General features: G+C 41.5%; 1 protein-coding gene across 2 annotated transcripts in view; it reads left to right on the top strand.

Annotated features, from left to right (window-relative positions):
* The first annotated feature begins 740 nt into the window (after positions 1-740).
* The window catches only part of LOC132818968 (flavin-containing monooxygenase 5-like), a 49,978-nt gene continuing 23,287 nt past the window's right edge, over positions 741-27,431 (top strand). Inside the window, exons 1-6 of one of the 2 annotated variants that reach the window (XM_060830156.1) lie at positions 741-869; positions 3,440-3,537; positions 17,617-17,754; positions 19,332-19,520; positions 20,957-21,122; positions 23,606-23,748. In XM_060830156.1, the coding sequence (XP_060686139.1) occupies positions 17,623-17,754; positions 19,332-19,520; positions 20,957-21,122; positions 23,606-23,748 (630 nt within the window). In that variant the 5' untranslated portion in view covers positions 741-869; positions 3,440-3,537; positions 17,617-17,622. The remainder of the gene's footprint in view (positions 870-3,439; positions 3,538-17,616; positions 17,755-19,331; positions 19,521-20,956; positions 21,123-23,605; positions 23,749-27,431) is intronic. The other variant, XM_060830155.1, reaches the window with a different exon arrangement.

Genomic DNA, 27,431 nt, shown 5'->3' with positions numbered 1-27,431 from the left:
CGCTTTCAGGGTGAGAGGTGAAAAGTTTAAGGGGGATGTACACAGCAAGTACATTACACAGAGGGTGGTAGCTGCCTGGAACACGTTGCCAGCAGAGGTGGTAAAAGCAGGCACGGTAGATTCATTTAAGGTGCGTCTGCACAGATGCATGAGTAGGTGGGGAGCAGAGGGATACAGATGCTTAGGAATTGGGCGACAGGTTTAGATTTGGATTGGCTCAGGCTTGGAGGGCCGAAGGGCCTGTTCTGGGCTGTAAATATTCTTTGTTCTTCGTCCTTCTTAAGACAATAACCTGGTGTTGTGTGATTTTTAACTTTGTCCATCCCAGTCCAACACCAGCACCTCCACATCATAGCAGTTCAAGAAGCCAGATCACGACCATCTTCTGAAGGGCTAAGTGGGGGTGGGCGATAAATGTTGGTCCAGCCAGCCATCATGAGCTTAAAAAAAAGGACACCGAGATCTAAATCTTTTTTTTAAAAAAGAGGGCGTGTTATGTCGTAAATTTGTATTTGTAATTTTGCTTCACAAAAGTTACAAATGCAAGGAAAAAAACTGAAATAATAATTTTCATTAGGGTCACCCAGACGGTGGAAAGATATACGATATGAGAGTTTAGAATTCCGAGTGGTGGGACAGGGCACGGTCGAGACTGAGGGAGCACAGACGCTTTAAAACAAAATCGAACGCCATTGGCTTCGAACAGGGAGGAAGGAGGAGGAGAGAGAGAGAGAGAGAGATTGCTTTTATGCAAAGAATTCGCAGCGGAGTTCACTTTTCGCTTACTGTAGAAGCAACGTCACATTCCAGATTATTTCTGATAGAAAGAGGAAGAGTAAGTAGCAGAGAAAAGGATACAAACAAACAGGGTGAGTGAAATGCGACCGGCGATGTAGAGGCGGATACACTCTAATCGCCTGTTTGTTTTGATGCGTTTTTGTGAAACTTGTTGCTGCGGTTATTCCGTCAAGTTAATGTTCCTGCTGCAGTTCTCAATGGTGAAGCTACAGTTCCTGTAGCCTTCGTTAGAATGACTCAGTTTGGAGTGCACGTCAGAAGAGCTTTTAATACCTTTTTAATGTCTTTCTCTGTAAGATACATTGCTAAGTTAGACTTTTTTGTGTGTGTGTTTTAAAGCGGACGCCTGAATCCAGCTTTAAAACAAAAGACACAAGTTCTGTATTTGGTTCTGTCTGCTCTGACCGTGCGGATTGACTGGGGCGAGCTTCCAGGTTGGAAACTCGGAGGCGATGCACCCTGGTACCCGGGAACTGCCGGAGGATGACACCCGGCCCCTGGTCCCAGCCCCAACCAGACCAGGCCAGACCAGGCTGGACTCTGCAGAGAAATGGAGAGCTGGTGCCAGGCTGGGAACTATGGAAACAAATGTGTCCACCCACACCATGGGGAAAAGTTGAAAGCTGAGCAGGAAAATTGGACTTCCTCTCACATTGAAAATCTGGTTGAATGCCCGCCTCTCAGCCTAAACTATAAACCAAGTGCCAGCGATCAAATTTTCTGTACACGACGTGCATTCCCTTGTCTTCAGCGCAATTATCTCAATTAAGCAGCTCCAGCAGCCAAACTTTATTAGTTTTATACAAGATCGTACAATTACCGCAGTTAAAACGTGACATTTCATGCACTCATCTCTCGCACACTAACTCTCGCAAAGGTTAATGACAGGTGAAGATAAAACATTCCTGATGAAGGGCTTATGCTCGAAACGTCGAATTCTCTATTCCTGAGATGCTGCCTGGCCTGCTGTGCTTTGACCAGCAACACATTTGCAGCTGTGATCTCCAGCATCTGCAGACCTCATTTTTTACTTGAAGGTAAAACAATGTCTGTCTCTGCTTTTGGGACAGGACTGTCACTTCTGAAATGAGTTGATACTTTAGTTGAGGTGAACATTTTGTGAAGTAAAGGCGCCCCAGAAAGCTGTGAGGCTTCTTGCTGCTGAATTTCTCGGAGTTGGTTCTCAGGGTGAACTCGAATCTGAAACAGCTCAGGGTGCGCCCTTCTTCCATGGTATTATCTTGGCTGCTTAGATGACTTGGGGGTGAGGGACTATTCTTGCTGTTTCTGTTAAAAAAAAGGCTGTCTCATGTGACGTGTTCCAAATCCGAAGTCTTTTTACAAAGAAGAGGGTGGTTGGTTGATTAGACAGATCTTGTAGATTTCACACCTTGAAGATCTAAGGCAATCTGTGCCATTGTATTTGAAATACCCACTCAATTGATAATACATTTCTTCGTGAGTTCCAGGAAAGGAGATTGAGTTAAGATCTGCCTGGGATCTTCTTTCCTGAACAACATTGTATTCAACAATTTGAAATGCTAACTTCTACCCTTACTCTGCTTTCTTTGTCTTTGTTTTATTTAGTTTCTTGTCTCTTATTTCCTTTTTGTTCACTTTAACTTGCTAGCTATGTATGACACCTCCTCCAGACACACATTTATTTCTTCATTTGTCCTCTTACCACTCTGTTTGGCCTTGTATCTCAAATCACTGAGATCACTGACTTACCCTTTTGTTCTTTTTCTGATTCTCTATCCCTGCACTTTCTTAAAATATTCCTAATGTTTTATGGAATTTTATTTCTAGTTTTCTATATCTGCAGGGGGATATTTTGCTTTTGTCTAACTTCCACCCGCTGCTGATGAAAGGTCATGGAGTTGAAATGTTAGCTTTTTTTTCTGTCTGATGCTGCTATCAGACCCTATGAGTTTTTCCTGCATTTCCTCCCTTTGTTTCAGATTTCTCACAGTCACAATTGTTTGCTTCTATATATTAAAGTTTATCGTTTAAGGCCAGAATCTGAGCACTAGTTAATATTGCTGGATTGATGTCTTTTTGCTGTAAGTGTGTCCATGGAGAATTCACCGAAGATTCTCCAAACACACAAATCGCACTTGTATAGAACACTGTTCATTGTCCCAAAAGTTTCAATGTGCTTCAATGTTAATGAGGTACTTGTGACGTGTAATTGCTGTTGTAATGTTGGGAAGACTAGAAGGACATTTTCTGGATGACAAACAACAGTCAGAACAATGACCAGGTAATTTATTTTACTGCTGATTGCTGGCATTGTCTCTGCAAATGCATTTTGCGATTCACCATTCAGTTTCAAATTGTTATATTTATTTTCCTTTTGCATTTTAGCTCCCCAGGTCTCTTTCTTTCTGCACCTGGCCTTAAAATTAACATTACACAACTTGTCTTCATTCTTCCTTCCAAACTGTACCAGTGCATACTCCCCTGCCTTATATTCCATCTGTCTGTTTCAGTAGGTAATGTATTCCTGAAATCTGTTACTATCTTGTTTATTATATTTCCAACCTCACATTGCTCACCACTGCAAGCTATTAAAAACTGACATAAATTCTACTCTTCTCTTTGAATTCTGTGCTGAAAATGTGTTGCTGGAAAAGCACAGCAGGTCAGGCAGCATCCAAGGAGCAGAAGAATCGACGTTTCGGGCATGAGTCCTTCTTCAGGAATGAGGAAAGTGTGCCCAGCAGGCTAAGATAAAAGGTAGGGAGGAGGGACTTGGGGGAGGGATGTTGGAAATGCGATAGGTGGAAGGAGGTCAAGGTGAGGGTGATAGGCTGGAGTGGGGGTGGGGGTGGAGAGGTCAGGAAGAAGATTGCAGGTTAGGAAGGCGGTGCTGAGTTCGAGGGATTTGACTGAGACAAGGTGGGGGGAGGGGAAATGAGGAAACTGGAGAAATCTGAGTTCATCCCTTGTGGTTGGAGGGTTCCTAGGTAGAAGATGAGGCGCTCTTCCTCCAGCTGTCGTGTTGCTATGGTCTGGCAATGGAGGAGTCCAAGGACCTGCATGTCCTTGGTGGAGTGAGGGGGAGTTGAAGTGTTGAGCCACAGAGTGGTTGGGTTGGTTGGTTGGTCCGGGTGTCCCAGAGATGTTCTCTGAAACGTTCCGCAAGTAGGCGGCCTGTCTCCCCAATATAGAGGAGGCCACATCGGGTGCAGCGGATGCAATAAATGATGTGTGTGGAGGTGCAGGTGAATTTGTGACGGATATGGAAGGATCCTTTGGGACCTTGGAGGGAAGTAAGGGGGAAGGTGTGGGCGCAAGTTTTGCATTTCTTGCGGTTGCAGGGGAAGGTGCCAGGAGTGGAGGTTAGGTTGGTGGGGGGTGTATCTGAACTCGTCTGTATTTACGTAGTATTTGAAGCGACAAATGGCAGTATTTGCTCACCTTACAGTTCGATTCATTGTGGCTCCAGTCTCCTGTTCAGTCATTAAGTGGCTAAGTTGCAAGTCACAATCAACATGAAAATGGCAAGCCAAATGCTTTGGACTTTGTTCAATGAATTTACTTAAGAGATAAGTGATCTTATGTTAGCAGTCAGCAAATTTACCCTTATTGCACAATTGTTGCCCAGACATGAAAATGGCTTTCATCGGTCATTTATAAAAAGATCCTTCTGTCTAGTGGGAGTTGCTGACTTGGCAGATTCATTGCATTGTAATTACATTGAAAATGGAGTGGAACAGGATTTTTTTAATTAGAAATTTAACATTTTTACAAGTTTACAAAAATAAACAAAACTCTCAAGTACAAACATTGATATACAATTAAATCTCAAATATATAATAACCAAAATTTAACAAAAGAAAAATACTGATAGGAAAAAAAAGCAAAACTCAACTAACTACTAATCTAACCTACAACTAACCAGAGTGTATAATTGAGTCTCTTACATTATTCAAATAAGAGAAAGAAAAAAAAAACAACGGATAACATAGAAATTGGATAGTGAAATACATGCTCGGAATGTATTAACATCAAATGTAACAAAACCCATATTCATGTGGGATTCCTCTCCCAAGGGGCCCCGGACCAGCCTGGTTCGTAATCTCAATTAAATAAAAGCCCTTGTTAGGATAGCCGAAATATCTGTATTCATATAATGCAAGAAGGGCTGCCATATTTTATAAAATAATTCAGTCTTTCGGTGCACCATATTTGTAAGGAGGTCAAGGGGAATACATTCCATAATTAATCTGTGCCAATTTGAAAGTCCAGGGGGGCTCTCAGCCACCCAGTTCACCAAAATATTTTCCTTACACAGAAGGTGGGAATAGAAAATAGTCTCTTCCTATGCATGTCCAGGGAGGATAAGTTCGAAAAGCCCAAAAGGAGAGATACGGGGTCCACTTTAATTTCCGTTCCTAAAATGTCTGTCAGGGCACTTGCTATTTTAGTCCAGTATCTACGGATCTTATGACAGATCCGTAGGAATAGAATTTTTAAGTCAAACTACAGGCATTCTCAATATTCTTTCAATTTTGAAGGAAAATAACAATAAGAAGTCTGGCTGGAAAAGAATGTGAAGGCCTTAAATTTATTTTCTTGTGGACAGGGTGAGGATTCTCTGTCACAGAAAACATTGATTAATGTTTGGATTAATGGTTAGAATAATTTTGGAAAATAAATTATTTTTTATTCCAGCACCAATTGCGCAATTTCTTGAAAACTGCTCTCTTTCTTTCAGAAATGAATTTTCTTACGATTTTAAGTTATTTTGAAAATCATTTTGGAATGTAAGAATAGGCATGGGTTATTTGTGCCTGTCCCACTGCATTCAGTACAATCATGATGCATTTAGAAATTGTAATCTGCCCTGACTGACAACAACCAAATGGAGAATTTTTGTCTGCGATATTACTAATCTAAGTTATTGTTCAAATATAAACATTTGAAATTGAATGGTGAATCGTAAAATGCATTTGCAGAGACAATGCCAGCAATCAGCAGTAAAATAAATTACCTGGTGTTTGTCATCCAGAAAATGTCCTTCTAGTCTTCCCAACATTACAACAGCAATTACACTTCACAAGGTGCTAAGACCAAACTTGTGCATAGACAATACCCAATTTTTCAACATACTTCAATCATGGAACACATAACTCAAGTTGCCTCTACGAGTATAAGTGGTGCAGTTTTTGGGCAATTGGAAAACGTTTTGGAGAAAAATATTGCAAGACTATGAGGAAAAGGCAGGTCATTGTGCTGGTGGTTGATATATATATTCATTATTCAAGTAGTACTAGCTACAGCAGGACTTCCCAAAATGCAGAGCAGGACTCCAAGATGTCAGGAGCACAATGGTCACCAAGCAGCTCTTTCCCACTTCCTTTCATTCTCTCAGATGAAATTTTTTTCTATATCTTCACAACTCACTGAATCTTCCCTGGACTGCTTCCAATGCCTTAGACAAGAGTAACAAAACTCTTCATGGTATTCCAGTTGTGATCTAACCAGTGCCTTGCGTCATTTTTGCAGGACTTTCCTTTTTTGTACTGCATTCCCTTTGAAATAAAAGCCAGGGCTCACAACTTCAGTCAGAAAATGTGGAGCAAGGGGGTCAAGTAGCAAAATGGCTAGCAAATTGACAACAAAACAGAACTGGAGTGAAGGGTATCTATTCAGACTGACAAAAGGTGGGAAATCTTTCACTGCCACTGGGCCGAAATCTTGGAAGATCCCTTCCCAATGAATAATTAAAATAATCAGGCTCCCTAAATATTGGTGTTAGGATCACAGTTGTTCACTGCTTACAGTAATAATTGGAGATTTTATGAATGACTGCAGATTGTGGGCATGGTCAATAAAGTGGAAGTCTGCAACAAAACACAAGACATTTTCTCTGCAGAGTGTGTGGGGAATTGACCAATTAATCTTAATACAGATAATTGAGAGGCAGTGTCTTTTGATGGGAAGAAAACGGAGGTTGTGTTCTTCTTGTACCTCCACCTTCTTGAGAGTTAGTTTCCAAAGAAATGGAAGTTATGGGTACATAAATCACTAGAAGAAGTTAATAAGACCATTTTTTAAAAAGAAAAGTGCAGCTCATTCCTAGACTGACAAACTGAAAAAAATCAGTAATTATATTATCTGGAATAGACCAAAAAACTAAATTACTGTGCACAATTCTGATCTCCAAGTAATAGAAATGACGTAGACATACTGGAGAGAGTACAAGAACAATTTACAAGGCTAATGCCAGCGATTATATCAGTCAGAGAATACTAAATAGATAAATTCTCATTTTGCAAGAAAATAGATGCTGGAGAAGGTGGGAGTGTCCTAATGAAGGTCATTATATTTATGAAAGGACAACTGTTTTAAGGGAAAGCAAAATCAACAAATGAGACACCAAGAGAATGCTATACTGATGGAGTTAGCTGAAGAGGAATGGGATGACCCTGAAGTGAAGCATAAACATAGACCAGTTCAGCTAAATGGTTTGCTCACATGCTGTAATTTCTCAAGTGACGCTTTGGAAAAAAAGAATTCACATTTCAAAACAATCTTGGACTCGCCAAATCTTAACATCGTCCAGCTTTAGAGTAATTGGAGGTGAACATATAAGACTTCAAAATCCATTCCAGTTAACGAAGAAGTTCTATTGTTATATCTCTGGGGTATATCACCGTATTATTAGGCATAGTGCAATAAGGGATACCTTCAACAGTACAAAAATTAGGTGCTCAAACCAATTAAAAGAGTTATTGGCACCCTCCGTCCTAGAGCATACCTTCAATGAAGCCACATTAATAACAAGTACTAAAAGGCAAAGTTTCTAACTTGGAAGAAATTATTCAAACATGCATTGCATTCAACAGCAATGCTTTATCAGAAATGGGTGCAGGATCCAGTGCTGATAAAACGCTTTTAAGTAACTCCAGTACCACTATGCCAGATAGTACATTAATTATGGCCTTATCAGTTGTCATACATATGCAGCATTATATCTCAACTCTATGCCCCTATTAAACTTTGCATTTCCTCCATACATTCCCCCGACAAAAAGGATATTGTTAGCATTCAAAAAGTACTGTTTGAATGACCTTGGATCACATGGGGGCAGATGGTATTCCAGAAGGGTGAGGAAACCAGTTCAATGGAACAATAAGGTTTTGTATTGAAATAATTCTATGAAGGCCAGTATCCCATCACCAAGTCACCCTTTACTTACACATGCACAGTATATGACACCAACCCCGCTATCTCAGAGCTGGTTTCTTGAGTGAGCAGAACCCTGACACTCCTATTTATTTTTTTTTCTTTTTAAAGGATGTCTGTCACTCTTTTTTTATTACCCCCACACTACTGCAACACTCCTGTTTTTTTCGGCTGCTTGATATTTCTGCTTTTTATTTTCTTTTTTTCCTTTTTTTTTGTTTTTACCCCCACACTACCGCCCAACTGCGGTAGTGCTTATTTTTTTCCCCAGCACCCATGTGGTGTGTGTGTGTGCGTGTGTGTGCGTGTGTAGGTGTGACACACAGTGAGAGACAAAAGGTGCATGAATCTTTATTAAAATTTCCACAACCAGGAAGAAAGGAAACACGCAAGTGACCTGTGACAAGCAGGGCCCTTCACATCAAAGGGCAATGCTGTGTGATCAAACAGTGAAGGGGAGGGCAGGGATTAAATCAACACTCTTGTTTATTTTGTTTTTTTATTACCCCCACACTAGCTTAACTGCGGTAGTGCTTACTTTTTTCCCCAGCACCCATGTTGTGTGTGTGTGTGTGTGTGCGCGCAGGTGTGAGACACAGTGAAAGACACAAAGTACATGAATCTTTATTCAGTTTCCACCACCAGGAAGAAAGGAAACACCCGAGTGGCCAGTGACAAGCAGTGCCCTTCACATCAAAGGGCAATGCTGTGTGATCAAACACTGAAGGGGAGGGCAGGGATCAAATCAACACTCCTGTTTATCTCTGTCAGCCAGGGCCCCCTGATTGACAAGGTTAACGGTCACAATCTGGAAACTCATATTCTATGAGATCTACCTGGCTGACTTTGTTCCAATTACTACATATACCAGGTGGGCTTTAAGCTTCAATATTTTGTAGAAAGCAATCCAGGGTCAATATTATACGTACAGTTGATGCATGTGTTGTCACTTAGAAGAGATATGCAATTAATGGCTGTCGTGAAAATATGGCAGAGTAGCTTGGATTTTATTTTCACTCAGAATTAATACTATGCTCATGCATGACTTGAAATGACTCGTAAGAAGTGAGGAAAGAGCATTAGTTTATATTACTATCCTACATGGGAATTTGGTGAACAGCAAATCCAGAGGCCTGGGGTATAACAGGCTGGATTAAATGGCATGGTGCTGAGGAGGAATGATGGTCTGAGATACATTGCTTTGCTGCAGATTAAGTTTAATGATAAAGGACACTGAAGTTCCAGAGTACAGAGCTCTGCTGTGGAGGGACACTTAATGACTCTGAGGGATGTACTCTAGAATATGGAAATCTGCTCTAAAAAGAGTTTGATGTCCAGCTAAAATGAGCTGACTGTCCTCCACCGCCACTTGCATTTCTAGGTTGAATCATACGTAATCCTGTTCTTGTGATTATTTTCTTTCTTGCCTTGTATCCTCTCTGTTTCTCCTCTCCTCTGACTCAGTAGATTCCTTACACTTTTGATTGCTATCACATAACATGGGGAGTGGGCTGCAGAACAGCGACAGCTTTTTGATGCAACGTGTTGGTATCTTCAAAATGTGGCCTGATGAAATATAAACGCTAGTATCTCAAGATTCTCAGCAGCAAACATATTTGAACAGTGCAGCTGGTGGTATTTGTACAGCACAGCTGGTGCTACTGGTAATGTATTATTACAGGAGCTCTGAAATATTGCCTTGTGTGTGTCTTGTGGAAAGGAACAATTGTTGCTTTGGTGCCAGTGCCTAATGCTGTCTTGTTTCAGTGCTGTTTGTCTTGCTTGGTTCGTCCCTCACTGGGAGGAATCACATTGTGCTGCTCACCTCATATGTTGTAGACTTCTATGCCATTCCTCATAAGAGAGAAGGAGCAGCCATCACCCTGATCCCACTTTAATTTATTATAATGTTAACTAAATGCTGCACAATTGGTAGTCAACTGGTACATAAGTAATAGCAGCCTTGATGTACTATTGCAGAAATTACTGTCTATTAAACAAATGCACTCTGAGACAATATTCTCACTAGTCATTAGTCATATTATAGTATGAACAAATTCTATTTATACAGTGCCTTTAAAGTAATAAACCATCCAAAGGCACTCCATAGCAGAATATCAAGCTAAATTTGACACCAAGTTACATAAAGAATTGTTTTGGCAAATGATCAAACGCTCGATCAAATAGTAGACTTTATAGTGTGTGTCATCAGAAAAAATATGAAGGAGTGAGATTGGGCAGATTTATGGAGGGGATTCCAAAGAATAGCACATAGGCAACTGAAGATGAAATAACTCCACTGAGGCTGATATCCTATCACCAAACCACCCTTTATTTACATGTGCATAGTATATGACCCAGATCCATCGAGCACAGAGCTGGTTCTCAGAGTGAGCAGAACCTCTGACATTCCTGGTTATATTGGTCACTCAGGGCTCCCTGATTGAACCAGATTCACAGCCCCAGTCAGGGAGCACATATTCTATGACGACCACCTGGCTGACTTTGCTCCAATCACTACAGAAGGCACAACTAACTATAAGTGGCACAATAAGAATATTGGATGCTGAAGAGGTCACAATCACAGATATCTCTGAGCTGGAATGACTACAGAGATAAGAAAAGGTGAGACAATGGATGGATTTAGAAACAAGGAGGAGAATCTTAAAATTGAGGTACTTGTTCACTGTGAGCCAGTGTAATTCAGAAAACAAAAGGTGGGAGAATGGGTGAAAAGGACTTGGTGTGAATAAGGACATGTTCAACAGCGCTTTGAATGAACTCAAGTTTGCAGAGGGTAGAATGTGGGAGGCTGGCCAGAGGTGAGATGGAATTGTTAAGTCTAGAAATAATAAAGATGGATGAGTGAAAGCTGGGTTGAGGCAAGAATAGTGTTTGGTAATGCTATGGAGATGGAACTGGGCAGTCTTAGTGATGGCATGGTAAGGTCTAGCTCAGTTTGTATCCATGTGACATTGACTCTTGTCCAAGTCTGGAAAGCTGTGCAGGGAAATGCATGGTTAAGGAGAAACATAAGGAAAGTGAACGGAATTGTGGTCTTTTAAGGCAGCGGTAGCAGGAGAGAGTGAGCCATCTGTTGAAGATGGCAGGCAGTAGCACAGTATGCCTGTCTGCTCCTGGCCAACTGCATTCTTTATTTTTCTTTCTGTCCCCTTTTCATCTTTTTTAACTTACCCTCTTGAGTCCTGGAGGAAGAAGCAGCAGTGGCGAAAGTATTGCCTTGCAGTGGCTGAGGGCCCAGAACCATGTCGGCTGGAAGTCCGGTGCGGGGAAGCAGTTGTGGGCCTGAGCCCAACGTGGTTAGAGCGAGCCTGAAATGCTGGTGGGAGAGGGCCCAGGGTATCTTTGGCGCTGAGAGCAGGAAGCCCGAGGTTTCTCGGAGAGTGGGCCAAGAGGCAGAAACTGAGCCCTTACAGGGGGAACCACTTAAGAAAGATGGTTGAACCTTTACCTTTATTCCCTTTATTGTTCCACTTGATTTTAGGAAGCTCTGCAATATTAACTTTTAACTTTACTTATTTATTTTTCTGCTTACACTCAGAACAATGATAACATTTTACTTTCAACTTTGTTTCTGTAGGTTACTACTTGTACTTTAAGTTTGTACCAAAGTACCCATGTGCCTAAGATGGCACCGTGTATGGCAACATTGTATGCTTTTCACAGTACTCCTGTACTTGAGTACGTGTGACAATAAAGCTTCAATCAAATTAAGGTGGTGGGGAACTCTTCTTATGTATGACACCAAAATTGCAAAAAGCATAGTTCACTCTCAGTCAGTTACCAGGCAGAGGGATGGAATTGAAGGCTAGAAAACTGAGGTGGTAGAATAACCAAAGACAACAACTTTAGTGTCATCCCAATATTTAATTGGAGGAATTTTCTTCTGAATATGGTCTATTACAAGTCGGAAGAGTCAAAACTCATGGTGGATGAGGTAGAACTGGGTGTCACCAATACAGATGTGAAAATGAACACCTTTTATTTCTTTGACATCACCAAGGGACAAGGGAACTAGGAAGAGACCCAGGTTGGATCCTTGGAAGACATCAGAGCAATTCAGAATGGACTGGAAAGAGAAGTCATTAGCTTTACACTGGCTACAATCAGGTAGATCAGAATGTAACCCAGTAAGTGAATGTCACAAATCAAATTGTCGAAGGTTGCAGGCAAATTGAAAAGAATGCAATAATTTTGGCATGTTCACATAACATGTGATTTGTGGAAGATAAGACACATTTGAGTGCTTTGGTAGTGGCTGAAGCCAAATTAGAGAGACCCAAGCATAGTGTCCTAGGAAATATGGCCATGCATTTGGAAGGTGATAGAATATTCAATTTCTTTGGAGAGGGACGGGAGGTTGAAGATGAGGGAAGCAGTTTGCAAGGATGGTGCATTAAAGATATTCTTTAGGAAGAGTATTGATGGCAGCAAATTTAAAGGCAAGAGCAGCAACACTTGAATAGAGTATACCATTAACAATATTAGATGAAAATAATGTCAATTCAGGGTCTTGTGGTACAGTGGTAGTTTCTTATCTCTGAGCTATAAGATCCAGATTAAAGTCCAACATGCCCTGAAGACATATTCAATCATGTCCAAGCAGATTATGGAGCCATAGAGTCATAGAGATATACAGTACATAAACAAACCCTTTGGTCCAACTCATCCATGCTGGTCAGATATCCTAACCTAATCTAGCCCCATTTGCCAGCACTTGGCCCATATCCCTCTAAACCCTTTCTATTCATATAGCCATCCAGATGCCTTTTTTAAATGTTGCAGTTGTACCAGCCTCCTCTACTTCCTCTGGCAGCTCATTCCATACACGCATCTGCGTGAAAAAGTTGCCCCTTAGGTATGTTTATATCTTTCCCCTCTCACCCTAAACCTATGCCCTCTGGTTCTGGATTCCCCCACCCCAGGGAAAAGACTTTGTCGATTTGTCCTGTCCATGCCCCTCATGATTTTATAAGCCTCGATGAGGTCACACCACAAACTCCAATGTTCCAGGGAAAACAGCCCCAGACTATTTAGCTTCTCCCAAGAGCTCAAATCCTCCAACCCTGGCAACACCCTTGTGAACCTTTTCTGAATCCTTTCAAGTTTTACAACATCCTTCCCATAGAAAGGAGACTAGGGGGTGGGTGGGAGTATTAAATTATGATAAATATCTGAATGTCTTGATGTTTGAACCCAAACGTCAATCTATTGGTCTCTTGAAACTTGCGGCATTTTGCACTGGCTTTGACATCCCAGAGAGAGTACTGGGCGCCTCACTGCACTTTTACCTGTTCTCAATTAAACTTCTGTACATTTCCTGTTGGCCCACTGAATGACAGTGAACACCCTCAAGTGTTTTCAGTTCAGGGGAAGTGCAGACATAGTTTTGTTTAAAACGTTGTACTGACATGTGAAAGGGATGGTTGAAGGATAGAAAGAAGATCAAAAATAGATGAATGTCACGTTGTTTGTGTAGTCTACTGATGATGTGGCCTGGGACTCAATATTGATTCCTTTTCTGTTATCTGTTTGGAACGATATTAACTTTTTGATAGCAGTAAACAAGTGCAGAATGTGGACAGTTTAAGTATAAGAATCTTGTGCTTTGGATAACAATTAACAAAACTCATGGCATCAGAACGTTTTAACAGTTTCATTAACCGAATAGCAAAATCAAAAGTACAGAAATAATGCAGTTGCCCATCCTGGGACCAGTGATAATAAGATGGCTTTGAAATTGCATTCAACTCTATTCTAGATATCCTTAAAAGAAAACACCAAAGACCTGTAGATGCCAGAAATCTGAAACAGAGACAGAAATTTCTGGAGGAAATCCGATCTGGCAGCATCTATGAAGAGAAAACATTTTGGATCCAGTAAACCTCCTCAGAACTGATTGTAGCTGGGAAAGTAGAGTCATACAGCATGGAAACAGACCCTTCAGTCCAACCAGTCCATGCCGATCATAATCACAAACTAAACTAGTCCCACCTGAAAATGTTTGTATATATGCTAAACATTGTGTGATGGAATGGGGGAAGGGAGTGAACAATAGGTGGAGATGGAGCCCAGCGAGAAAGAGCGGCAGTTGGGATGACAAAGGAATGGATGATGGTGGGTGAAAGAAATGTTTGAATTGCGGACCATGAGTGAGTAAAAATGGGTTGGCTGTGCTGAAAGCAGCCCATGTAATGACAAGTCCTGGATTGTGGGGGTTGGTAAAAGATATGGGAGAAGGTGCTCAGGCCCAAAAAATGTTGAAATGGATGTTGAGCCCTGAAGGCTGCAGAGTCTCCAGTGGAAAATGAGATGCTGTCCTTCCAGCTTACACTAAGTCTCCTGGAGCACTTCAGCAGGCTTGAGACAGAGATGTGGACCAGGGAACACAGTGGGTGACAGGCAGTGGGAAGCTCAGAGTACTTTTTGAGAACAGAACAGAGGTGTTCTGCAAAGCGGTTACCCAGTATGCATTTTGTCTCTCTAGTTTAATTAGATTAGACTTAGTGTGGAAACAGGCCCTTCGGCCCAACAAGTCCACACTGACCCGCCGAAGCGCAACCCACCCATACCCCTACATTTACCCCTTACCTAACACTACGGGCAATTTAGCATGGCCAATTCACCTGACCCGCACATCTTTGGACTGTGGGAGGAAACCGGAGCACCTGGAGGAAACCCACGCAGACACGGGGAGAACGTGCAAACTCCACACAGTCAGTCGCCTGAGTCGGGAATTGAACCCGTGTCTCTGGTGCTGTGAGGCAGCAGTGCTAACCACTGTGCCACTGTGCTGCCCAAATGTAGAGGAGAACACATGACGAGCTGGTGTCTATCATTCTACGTAAGTTCTGTTCAGCTCTGCTCGCATACAATATGGACTTGACTTTCCACATGATTGTACTTGGTTTTTTTCAGTGCAGTTCCCCCAATATTGACATAACTTGGGTTCCAATTTTTTATGTGCATGTAGCATTTGGCACACCTCTGGTTTCCATGACCTTTTGTACTAACTATCTTCTGAACTCCAGACCATCACACGCACCAAGCTGTGTAAGTCCTGATGTGCCCACCTTGGCAATTGCCTGGGATGTTTGAACTTCTGACAGGCAATTGCTCTTCTTCCCAGTCCCCTCTGAGTTACAGTCACTGAGGTAGGACAGTTTCAGTGTAGTTACCCAAGGAATGTAGGAGAGGAAAAAAACCCAGCCTTACTCCTGGTTAACTACACAACTGACCCCTCCCCATCCTATTGACTCCCTGCTACTCCATAGATCTAAGCTATACCTCCTTCCTCCTCCACACACCCCAATCTCAGCACTTGACTGTCCTCCCTGACCAGTTCCCTCAACCACCTGTCAAACCAGTTGACCATTGCTCCAGCAACTTGGCTACTTCCATCCACCCCTCATCCACTATCCAACTCACCCATTTTATTCCCACCTTCGTTGCTTCCCATCCCATTCAGTATTTCACCCATTCCCCCACTTACTAACATTTGCTCTGGCCTTTTCAGCTTGCCGTTGTTTCAAGGGTGCTGCTCTGGTGTATCCTATCTCCCCATGACACCACTCTGTGATTGGTGTACAAGGACTCCCAGGAACTTTGGTACATCAACATCTTCTTACTGAGCAACTTCACTCTTCTCCAAGTTTTACTCTAAGAGGGCTCTCTGAGGGATAGTTGCACTCCTTATTTTTGGAGAAGACTTGGAAGGTCCCAGAAGAAATGCAGCATCTTGTTGATTTGGGATTCGGGGGAGTTTTGGGGATGGGAGATATTTGAGTGACTTGGCTATAAGTTGATGATTGCCACTCTGCTGAAGATCTGGGTCATTGTGTCAAATGCAAGCCCTGCCCAAATGTATTGTTCTGGCAGAACTTGTCTTTATCCATATTTAAATGAGTTTGAGCAGAATCTAGGGAAAAAATATTGATTTCAAGTTCGCCACAATTTTCAGCACAGTTTGCAATGGAATTGCTGAATTCAGTCAATGAAGACTCTACCCACTCTAGTTTTATATTACTTGGAGACAGCTTACTAAATCTGGTTCTGTTCAAAGCATTACAATACTATCTAACTCAATATCTTACATAATTAACATTATAAACATGGAAAATAGGATCAGGTTTATGCCAATCAGCCCATTGAATCCATTCCACCATTCAGCATTATGAAGGCTGATCCTCTACCTAAACACTATCCTCCTGCTCTCATTCCACATTTCTTGATACCTCTAGCCTCTAGAAATCTAATTCTTTCTTAAACATATTTAGTGACTTGATCTTCACAGCTTTCTGTGGTAAAGGACTCCACAGGGTTCATCACCATCCTAGTGATTTCTCAGTATCTCAGCCAAAATGGCCCACTGTATATTCTGAGATGGTGACACCTCGTTCTGGACAATGACAGCCAGGGAAAACATCATCCCTGATTCCAATCTGCCATGTCCTCTCAGGATTGTATATGTTTCCAAAAAAATCCCCTCCCATTCTTCTAAAATCCAGTGAATGCAAGCCCAATCGCCCCATTCTCTCCTCACATGACAAACCTGAATGCTAGGAATCGATCCAGTGGACCTTTGCTGTACTGCTCTGTGGCAAGTGCACACTAGACTCCAGTTGTGGTCTCCCCAAGGCCCTGTACAGTTGCAATAAGATTTTCTTGCCATTGTATTCAAATTCTTTTGTGGAGAAGGCCAACATATCATTTTCCTACCTAACTGCCTGTTTGTCCTGCTTGAATTTTCTCAGTGACTGGTGTCCAAGGACTCCCAGAACCTTTTTATATGCCAACATTTTTCTTACTGAGCAACTTCACACATCTCCACATTTTACTGCATTTGCTGTGCATTTGGTCACTCACCCAACATGTCTAAATTGCCCTGATCTCTATTTTCTCCACATAACTCGTTATCCCACCTAATTTCATCAAACCTTGAAATTGTTTATTTGATTCCCTCATAAAAGTTGTTGATATATGTTGTGAAAAGCTGGGGCCCAAGCACTTACCCCTGTGGAAACTTAGCTGGAATTGTCTTCCATGAATGTAAGAAACATATTACTGAGGTTCTAGTGTGTGTAAGGCATCACTAAACAATTGTATTCTTCCTGAGAAATGTTCATAATAATGTGGTCTATTACATGCATAATTTCAATCTCACACAGGAGGAGTGTACATCATATTGTCATCTTGGTACGATTACACACTGCAATTAAAATTTGATAAAAATCTTAAGAATGAACCAGATGTAACCCATCAATGCCCACCCAGGCTGTGCCTTCTTGAACTACTGTTGTTAACCCCTGATTGCCTTCCGATCCAATAATATGGTTAGCCTGTGATTTCCATGTGAAAACGTTGATGTATTTGTAGAACATAATGGCGACAAGTATTGAAATATAAGAAGAGGAGGAATGTTACAGAATGTAGGGAGAGGAGTCCAGGGAATGACAGAACATCAAAATATTCCATAGGCAGACCACACGGACACAATAAGTTGAATGGCCTTCTCGGCTGCAACAATAGCTAGTTTATTTTGGTGTCTCGATGTATTTTTACCCAATGAAATATTTAACTAGTGGCTGTTTGCTTTGGTAGGTGAAAATGACAAAGCGAGTTGCCATTATTGGGGGTGGTTCGAGTGGCCTAGCCTGTATAAAGTGCTGCCTGGATGAAGACTTGGAGCCTGTCTGCTTTGAGAGAGGCAATGACATTGGAGGACTTTGGAACTTTCAGGTATGCTCTGGGGGTTTCATTTAGTGTGATTGAAAGTCGCAAGGTTCATTCCTTTCTGTTCTTGCCATTCAATTCAAAGTGGCAGTGATCCCAAATAAAAAGATAATTGCATTTTTACGTACTCAGTTTTAAACTCCATACACTTGGCCTACCATGATGCTTAATTTGTCTGAAACGTGAGTAAAGAGCTGGACTTTGTTGCACTGTCCCTTGTATATTGCAAGGATATAAATCGTGGTTAGATACTGATCCAAATCTAAAAGTAATTTATACAAGTGGATCCTTTCTTACCCTATCAGGCCTTGGCACTGCTTACTAGTAACTCCAATTGTTGTTGATCAAGGTTTAAATAGTCCTCAATGGTGATTAAGATTTCCTCAGCTCAACTTGTGCACTTATTACTGTGCGATCAAGAATTTAGTGTGAAATAGTGGTCATTTGCAGAATCTGTGTCGACAGAGATCTCTTATCACATATTCAGCGACTGCACAATACACCTCCTTAGTCTCATCACAGACATGGAGTAGTATACTCCTAGCCATCGAATATTCCATTAGTACCAACCTCACCCTCTCAGGCAGCAAAAGACAACATCCTAGAAGTTAAGAAATTGACCAAAGAGTTCATAAAGTTTATTTCAAGCATATGCCTCCACAGAATGACAGTTGGTTATGTGTAATTGAACTGTTATATAACCAGCTGGCAGAACTTTTACAAAGCAAACTATGTAACTTCATCTGAAAATGCTTTACAAATAATCATTTGGGATGTTTAGACTAACAATGTATATCAATCTTTCTCCTCCAAAAGCAAGCCTCCTCCCTTTTCACCTGTCACTGTTATCATATGGTACTGTTTCTTCCTCTCTCGAGCTTCACTTAAATACGGTTTGAATATTCACCTCAACCAGTAGGTGAGTTGCACATTCGAACCACTCTCTGAGTAAAGTTGTTTCTCCTGAAATCCCTGTTGGATTTACAAATGGCTATGTTGTCTTTTCAATCTCTTGCTTTGGTGGCCCCCACATGTGGGAATATCCTTTGTATGTCTGTTCTCTTAAATTTCTTGACAATCCCAAAGATGATCATTTCCTCAGCATTCTCTTTTCTACATATGCTCAATATGACCAGCTACTACTCAGCAGGAAACAACAAAACCGATTGGATGCTAAGGCTACAAAGACAGAAAGAGGAAAAGTTGCAGTTTAAACATGACGGTGTTCCTCAGAGACTACACCTTGTGTTTTCACTGAGAGATAAGTGGGTTGAAACATTGCAGGCAGATCGGCAATTAGGAGGCTGAGGCTTGGTGTTTGGGCTGTGGGGTAAGTCTACAGAGATGGGGATTTTCATATTTAACAGCAAAGGATCTCAAATGTGACCTTAGCGACTGGTAAGTAGGGGCTGGGTGGCAAATCGGGAAAATATTTTAAAATTGTGATTAAGACAAAAATTCTCAGATTCAAATTGGTAACAGTCAAATTTAGGTCCGCACTTCTCAAAAATAAGCCAAGAGGTTTCATGCCAAATGTTCATGTAAAAATCTCTTACAAATTTATCTTTTAATCTTTTGTTCAGGAAAATGTCACTGATGGTAGGGCCAGCATTTATAAATCATTGATCATTAATACCTCCAAGGAGATGATGTGCTTCAGCGACTTTCCAATTCCTGATGATTACCCAAACTACATGCATAACAGTCGGATTCTGGAGTACTTCCACCTTTACGCCAAGCATTTCAATCTGTTGAAGTACATACGTTTCAAGGTAGGATTTTGATTTGTTTTTGCAAAGCTGCAGCATGTATCGTTGTGAGGCTGGTTCTACAGTCTGAGAACAGTATTAACCTTCTTGCCATCTCCAGAGCCTTTAAGAAGGTTGACCACACCATCTTCCTTAAACACCTTTGCATCAACATGGAACTGTATTCAACTGGTCCCATTCTTGTCCATCCAATAACGGCCAGAGTATCATTCCAATGGATTCTCTTCCTGTTTGTAGATCATTACCGCTGGTGTCCTCATGGATCTATCCTTGATCTTCTTCTGTTTTTGGTTATCTGTGTGCTGATCCTGAGCAGGCGCATTCGAAAATACAACTTTAGTATTTACATGCTTGCTGAAGCCACTCATGTTTATCTCACCTCAACCTCCATCTCGCTCCATCACTCATCTGATATTCAGCACTGGAAGGGGAGAAACTTCCTCCAATTCAACCTTAGAAAGATCAAACCTACTGTTTTCAACCACTGCTTTAAAACCTACTTCTCTCGTCTGGAAATTGTCTGAGAATAGAGTTTTCAAACCTGGTTCTAGATTTGATCTTTATTATCTTTTAATCTTTAAGCTTCTAATTATATAGTTGTGCTATCCCTAATGTAAAGTTTCTGTGTGTTACTTGTATGCAATACAAGTGATGTATATGTAGGACTGATTCTTATATATTTTTGGGTAAGTTTGGATTCTGAGTTTTTTGGATGGTTTTTGCCACAAGGCGGAGTGATTTATTTGTCGTATCTTAACTCACTGTATTAATTGTCTACTCTACGTCCATGGTATCCCTCAAGTCCAATTCTCGCACTATCATACCATATGCCGTTTTCAGAACAATCTGCCGCTCAGCAGTTATCCTCAGAAAGACCAGCATCCTTTGTGTCAACGTCATTTATAAAATACTGCTGTGCATGCAGATGGACACTGGCATTCTGAGGCTGCTCTGCTCGGTCAAGGACAGAGTTGAAGCATGGTAGAGAATGGGGACATGGACATCCAGGTATACCAGGTGGTTCACAATGGGGGAGAGGAGAACACTGAGTATGCGAGAGTTGGAAAAATGGATATCATGTGAATAATGCAAGCCAAGATACTGAAAGAATGAAGAGCATGGGTGAACTTGAAGGTGTGCCCCAGAACCTTAAAATATCTGGGAGTGGATTATTCATGTCTGTGAACAATGTTTGGTTGAACCTATGACAGTAAATGTTAAAGCTGTCTTCAGACATTATCCATTCAGCTCCCTCTGTAGACAAATGCTCACTGTATCTTTGCGCTGTAATTATCAGCTTCCTACTATTCATCTCAGAAAGCCATGTTAAAGGCTCCATTCGATCTGCATCATGTTCCAATCTCAGAGAGGACTAGGAAACCAAAGGGTACATTTCACAAGGTTTCCTAAACTGTTCCCTCTTCATTCCATTTCTGCAGACCCTGGTGTGTAGCATACGTAAACGAGACGATTTCTCCTCCACGGGGCAATGGGATATTGTGACAAGAGATGCAGAGGATAACTTGGAATCGACTATTTTCGATGGCATTATGGTCTGTACTGGTCATCATGTCAATGCCCATTTGCCTCTGGATTCTTTTCCTGGTGAGTTAGTACTGAGTGTCGTCAGTAAATAAATTACATGTTTGTTTTTCTTTGTTCATTCATGACATGAGGGCATTGATGACTAAACATTTCTGCAGTCCTCGCTTTCTCCCTAAGAAACCAATCAGCCAGGATTGATTGGCGGAGGAGACTCGATGGGCTGAATAACCTAATTTCTGCGCCTGTGTCTTATGGTCTTTTTGCTGGTGACAAGTGAGCCCAGCACTGATGCATGGCGGTCAGCGAGTGGCCCAGCGCAGACTGGTGGCAACGTCGTTGGAGGCTAGTTTGGGTTCTCAGTGGCTTCTGCATCAACGAGATGGTTGTAGTGCTGACATGTGGCCTCGTTGGCAGAGGCAAGTTTGGGTTCCTGGTTGCATCTGCGTCCAGTGCAGATTCATGGAGTTGGGTTTGGGCCCAGTACAAGACCTGGCAGCATTGGCAGCGGCTGTAACGGTGAGGTGGACCTGAAGCGGACTCATGGCAGCAGCAGAGTCGTGTTTGGGCCAGTGTGGTACCCAGCAGCAGTGGTAGCATCTGCATTGGCAAGGTCCAGCAAGGACTCAGAGTGGTGTCAGTGGAGGCAAGATGGCGCCGAAGAGTGAGCGACTTTAATTTCAGTGGTGGCAGCGTGGTGAAGGGGTTTTGTGCCTGCCCACCAGGCCCATGATCCGTGTCAGAGCACTTAACATGAAGGACTGTAAAGTTGAACACTCTTTATTTTTATGCCTTTACATTCTATGTTTGGTTTATTTTTCCGTGTTCTAAGGTGGCGCCAGAGAGTGGTGACCCTGTACAACATTTTTCACTGCATTTTGTAACAAAGTGCACATGACAATAAATAAATCAAATCAAATCATTGTGTTTTTTTCTGCCACTCACCTTAAATCAATGCTACGTAGTCTCGACTCTTGCCAATATTCCTGTCTTGACCTCTCATGATAGTAAACGTTCTCCGTCAAATCTCCTCTCAATCTGTCCTCAACTATGTTGTCAACAACTATGGTCCGTAGTGAAGCGACAGTACTTGTCAGTATCCTCAAAGACTTTTTGCCTGTAATGGTTTAACAGTCTCCATGGCATACCATCACGTTTCCTGGCTTCACTTTGAATCTGATGCAAAGCTAAGGAAATCTCCAGGCATATCTCCAACAATGATTTCAGGAAGCAAGTTAAGCAGCCAATTAGAGTCAAGTTTGTTCACAGATAGCAAAACAGGAAGGAAATAGTATTCAAATTTTCCACTTTAATTATTAAATGATACAGACTTTGGACATGCACATGGGATTAAGGTGGAAGCAACAATCTTCTAAATTGACTTCAATTTTTAAATGCATATGGAAATACAAGGAGATATTTGATCTTTAATCTATAAAATAACTCTTCCAAAACCAGCGAGGCTGTTTAAGAGTAATTAAGATCTTGGTGAGCCATCAAAAGCCCAATTACATCGCATTAAACAAGATGTAACTTCTTCAGAAAGTAACCGTGAGACTAAAAGCATAAAGCCAGAAGTCACATGACACCAGGTTATAGTTGAACAGGTTTATTTGAAATCACAAGCTTTTGGAGTGCTGTTACTTGTGGTGTTGTTCTGACTTTGTCCACTCCAGTCTAACACTGGCACCACCGCATCGGGACTAGAAGCATAAGGGTAGAAGGTTTCATCAGCTCAGTGATTTCTAATTATTAAGCATTCTTGGGATGTGTCACAAAAGGGAGCCCTGTGAGGCAGTTTCAAATCACTGGCAGCAGCTTTTGTGTTTCTGCATTTAATTGTATGCACAGGGTTCAGAAGTTGTTACTATTTTAAGAATTGTGACTCCCAGTTTTGCCATCATTAGCATTTCAAAGTTGAGATCAGCAGATCAAAAATGAATTCTATTAGGGAATAAATTTAACACTAATCATTCAGAAGAAAACTAAAAGAAATATACAAGAATAAAACAGGGAAGAGAAACAAATCAAGAAGATTAGAAGGCAAAAAAATGGGGAGGATGATAAAAGATTGACAATCATGAAAAGTTTCTGAAAGCAGATGGGGTCATTTTAAAAAGTAGTGGGACAGGACTGTATAAAATGCAGAATATCAAGAGACACCTGACACATTTGAATTCTGTGGGGAAAAGGCAGAGAGACCAGAGAAGGATTTTGGAAAGGGAAGCATTAAAGGAACTATTAAATACATCACAAATGAATTTAAGGCTGAGAAGTAACCAAAAGAGGATAGGTCTCCCACAGACAAGTTGGGTAGGAATTAGATAAAGACCAAAAATGATAAAGGCATGGGATCAGAGTAGGGTATTTGAATTGGAGTGATAGAGAAGCCATGAGCAATGAGCAATATCTTTCTCCTATGCTGGAATAAGCAAGGTGCAATGATTATTTCCTTTATTGATTAAAATACATGCACAAATTATTTTAGTCTTTCTAAATCATAATTGAGCAAATAACATTCCCTTTCTCTTTCTTGTTTGTGCTAGGCATAGAAAAGTTCACAGGTCAATACATGCACAGCAAGGATTATAAAGGTCCAATAATATTTGAAGGAAAGAAAGTGGTAGTAATTGGAATTGGAAACTCTGGAGGTGACCTTGCAGTTGAAATCAGCCGACATGCTAAGCAGGTAAGGGCAAACACAAAATCAGGTACCATGCCCTTAAGAACTGTTGAAAGCAGTGGTGAGCGACTGAATTGACTACTTCTCACTAAAATTTTATCTGTCTATTATGTGGAGCTTTTCCAAAGCTGATCTGCTGTAATCTGGAATAGCAGAACGTCTTCTGTATCTCCTCTTTTGTCACAGGGCACAACACAGTAAACAATGACAATCATAATGTGTCAGCAAATAACAGTGGACAGTTATACAGGAACTGAGATGGGCAATTCTGTCACTCAAACCTGTCCATGTTCTAGTGAGGTCACGGCTGTTATTTTCTTCTGAACGCCAACATTTGCTGAGGCTGTATATCCTTCTGTTAAGCTTCATTTTGCAAAAACATCAAAATTCCTAATGTTAAATTTTTACTTCAGGTGTTTTTACTCTTGTGGATGAGCTCCGCCAATGATTTCTACCAGTATTTACATGAAAAAAAGTTTCCTGAGTTCTCTCCTGATTGGCCTAGTTCTATAATTTTAGGGTTATGATCCTTGTCCTCGACTCTACCACTACCAAAAAAAATTCTCTCTGTCTTCCTCATCAATTCCTTCCAAAATCTTGAATACCTCAATCAAATTGTAAGGCCAGTTTACATAATCTCTTCTCTAATTCTTGGATCCAACTTTCTTTCTAAACTGTGTGGGTGCAGGACTGTAAAGCAATTGGAAATATGCCCAGCAAAGGACAAATGTGCTATGAACCAGCTGCGATCCTTTGAAGATGCAGGAAGCATTGTGTTGAGGCAGTCTTAAAGGGACATGTTCAAACAAGCTTAATTGGTGCTCGCAAATCTTCCTAGACCAATGTACAATTGGGAGAAAGTGAGGACTGAAGATTCTTGAGAGTCAGAGTCGATAAGTGTGGTGATGGAAAAGCACAGCATCCGAAACGTCAACTCTCCTGATCCTCGGATGTTGCCTGACCTGCTGTGCTTTTCCAGCACCACACTTTTTGACAATGTACAATTGGTAATGTATGGAACGCACAACTGCACAGAGTACTTCAGATGTGATCTAACCATTACAGATTCAATGAGAAACCATTCCATCTAAAATTCTGTCGTTACTTTAAGTAGAAAGAATGTAACAACTAAAATGGCTGCTGGTTTTGTGGTGACTTGTGCTCACACCATAAAGTGAAGCATCCACCATTTATCCACGTTCAGGAAAGTAAGGATTAATAGGAATTGATTTGCCTTAGAAACTATACTCTTTTTCCCAATTTGATTACAATAGCATTTTCAAAACTCCATTTGCAGAGTCTTTGGTATTATTGACATTCCAACACCTTGCCAAACTACTGCACCTTCTCTAAACCGCTGTCATCTCCAAAGCCTTAATGTTCCCACATCAGAGCCCACATCTCTTGAAAGTGTGTGATTGAATCCCTCCAATCTGGTTTTTGCCGTCTCCATAAATCCCAAAACAGTTCTGAAAGTCATAAGTGACCTCCAATGTATCTGAGACAAGATATATAGTCTCACTTCATCCTTCTCAATCTGAATGTCCCTTTTTGAATCTTTGGCTATACCATGCTTCTCTAATACCTGTTCATGGTTGTTGAATTTGGTGCAATTACACTCACTCGTTTGTTTCTACAGGGAGTTAGATAGTTTTTCGAAAAGGAAATGTGCAGGGGTTAAGGGTCAAACACAGGAGAATGATTTTAAGTCATCGAGAGAGTTTTATTTACTTAATCATAGGATGTGGACGTCTATGGCTAGGCCACCATTTATTGTCCATCCCTAATTGGCCAGAGGGCAGCTAAGAGTTAACTACATTGCTGTGGGTCTGGAGTCACATGTGGACCAAGCCAGGTTAGGATGGCAGATTTCCTTCTTGAAAGGGCATTATGGGTTTTTCCAACAATCAACAATTGTTTCATGGTTTTCAATAGATCCTTAATTCCAGATTCTTTATTGAACTCAAATTCCATCATACGTCGTGGCAGGATTTGAACCCAGGTCCCCAAGACATTCGCTGAGTTTCTGGATTAATAGTACAGCAATAATACAACTAGGCCATCACCTTCCCAGATCAGGTGCAAAAGCAAGGGTCTGAGCTGCCTCCTTCTCCGTCATAATAATTCTGTAATTTTATGACCTAGTGGCATTGGTTTCTTTGTTGTGGTTCTGTTCGCCGAGCTGGAAGTTTTTGCTGCAAACGTTTCGTTCCCTGGCTAGGGAACATCATCAGTGCTATTGGAGCCTCCTGTGAAGCGCTGCTTTGGTGTTTCTTCCGGTATTTATAGTGGTTTGTTCTTTTTTTCTGCATTCATGGAGGAACCGGAGTTGTTCATGTGTTGCGCTTAGGCGGTTAGCGCAGGATTCCCATCTCCTGGCTTGTCTCAGCGTTTCTTGCCCGTAAGTGTTTAAAGTCTGGTTGAAGATTTGTAGCTCGGGTGTCCGTTGTTGTGGTTCTGTTCGCCGAGCTGGAAGTTTTTGCAAAAACTTCCAGCTCGGCGAACAGAACCACAACAACGGACACCCGAGCTACAAATCTTCAACCAGACTTTAAGCATTGGTTTCTCTCCTTTCTCCCTAAATCTGCGATATCAGCTATTATGTGTATTTATATTTGTGCAAAGGAATAGAAATAGGCCATTCAGCTCAGAATGTATTTCCCATTCTTTGAAAATAAAATGCAGTACTGACATTAGATATGAATATACAGATTAGGAGTAGAAGCAGATCATAGAGTCATAGAGATGCACAGTATGGAAACCGACCCTTCGAGCCCACCAGTCTATGCCGACCAGATATCCTAACAATCTTGACCCATTTGCCAGCACTTGCCCATTCAAGCCAGTTCTGTCAATCAATAAGATCATGGCTCAGTTGTTTGCCTTGAGAATCCCACATTCCCATCTTGCTCCTGATAACTTCTGATTTCTCACCAAAGAAGGGTCTGTCCACCTCTGCATTAACAATATTCAATAGCCCCACTTCCACCACCTTCTGCGGCTGAGCATTCCAAAAGGCACACAACCCTCCAAGAGAAAAGAAAAGTCGCCTTCATTTCTGACCTAAAAGGGTCACCACTAAATTTAAAACAATGCCTCCTACCTCCAGACTGACTCACAATCATAGCGTCTGTGCAATGTGGTAGCAGGCCATTCAGCCCATCAAGTTGACACTGACCCCCTGAAGAACATCCCACCCAGACCTGCTCCCACTCCCAATCCCCATAATCCTGTATTTCCCATGGCCAAGCCACCTATCCTGGACACTCTGGGAATTTTAGAATGGCCAGTCCACCCGGCTTGCACATCTTTGAACTGTGGACAGAAACCCACAGAAACACTGGAAGAACTTGCAAACTCCAAACAGACAGTGACCTGAGGGTGGAATTAAACCCAAGTCCCTAGTGCCAGGAGGCAGCAGTGTGTTGTCCCAGAGTAAACATCCTTTTACATCACTTGTTAAGAGCTTTCAGGATCTTATAATCTTCAATTAAGTTACCTCTTATTCTTCTAAATTCCACTTGAGAACAAACCCAATCTGTCCAACCTGTCCAGAGAAGATAATCTGCTCATTCCATCTTTCCATCTATTAAACCTCTTCTGGGACACCTCCAATGTATTTTCATCCTTGCATAATAAGGAGACCAAAGCCACAAAAACATGCAGCAAAATTTAAAGCTTTGCTGTCT

The sequence above is a fragment of the Hemiscyllium ocellatum genome, chromosome 9, assembly GCF_020745735.1.
Source record: "Hemiscyllium ocellatum isolate sHemOce1 chromosome 9, sHemOce1.pat.X.cur, whole genome shotgun sequence".
Lineage (NCBI taxonomy): Eukaryota > Metazoa > Chordata > Chondrichthyes > Orectolobiformes > Hemiscylliidae > Hemiscyllium > Hemiscyllium ocellatum.
The sequence above is the reverse complement of the archived record's forward strand: the minus strand, read 5'-3'. Positions and strand labels throughout refer to the sequence as shown.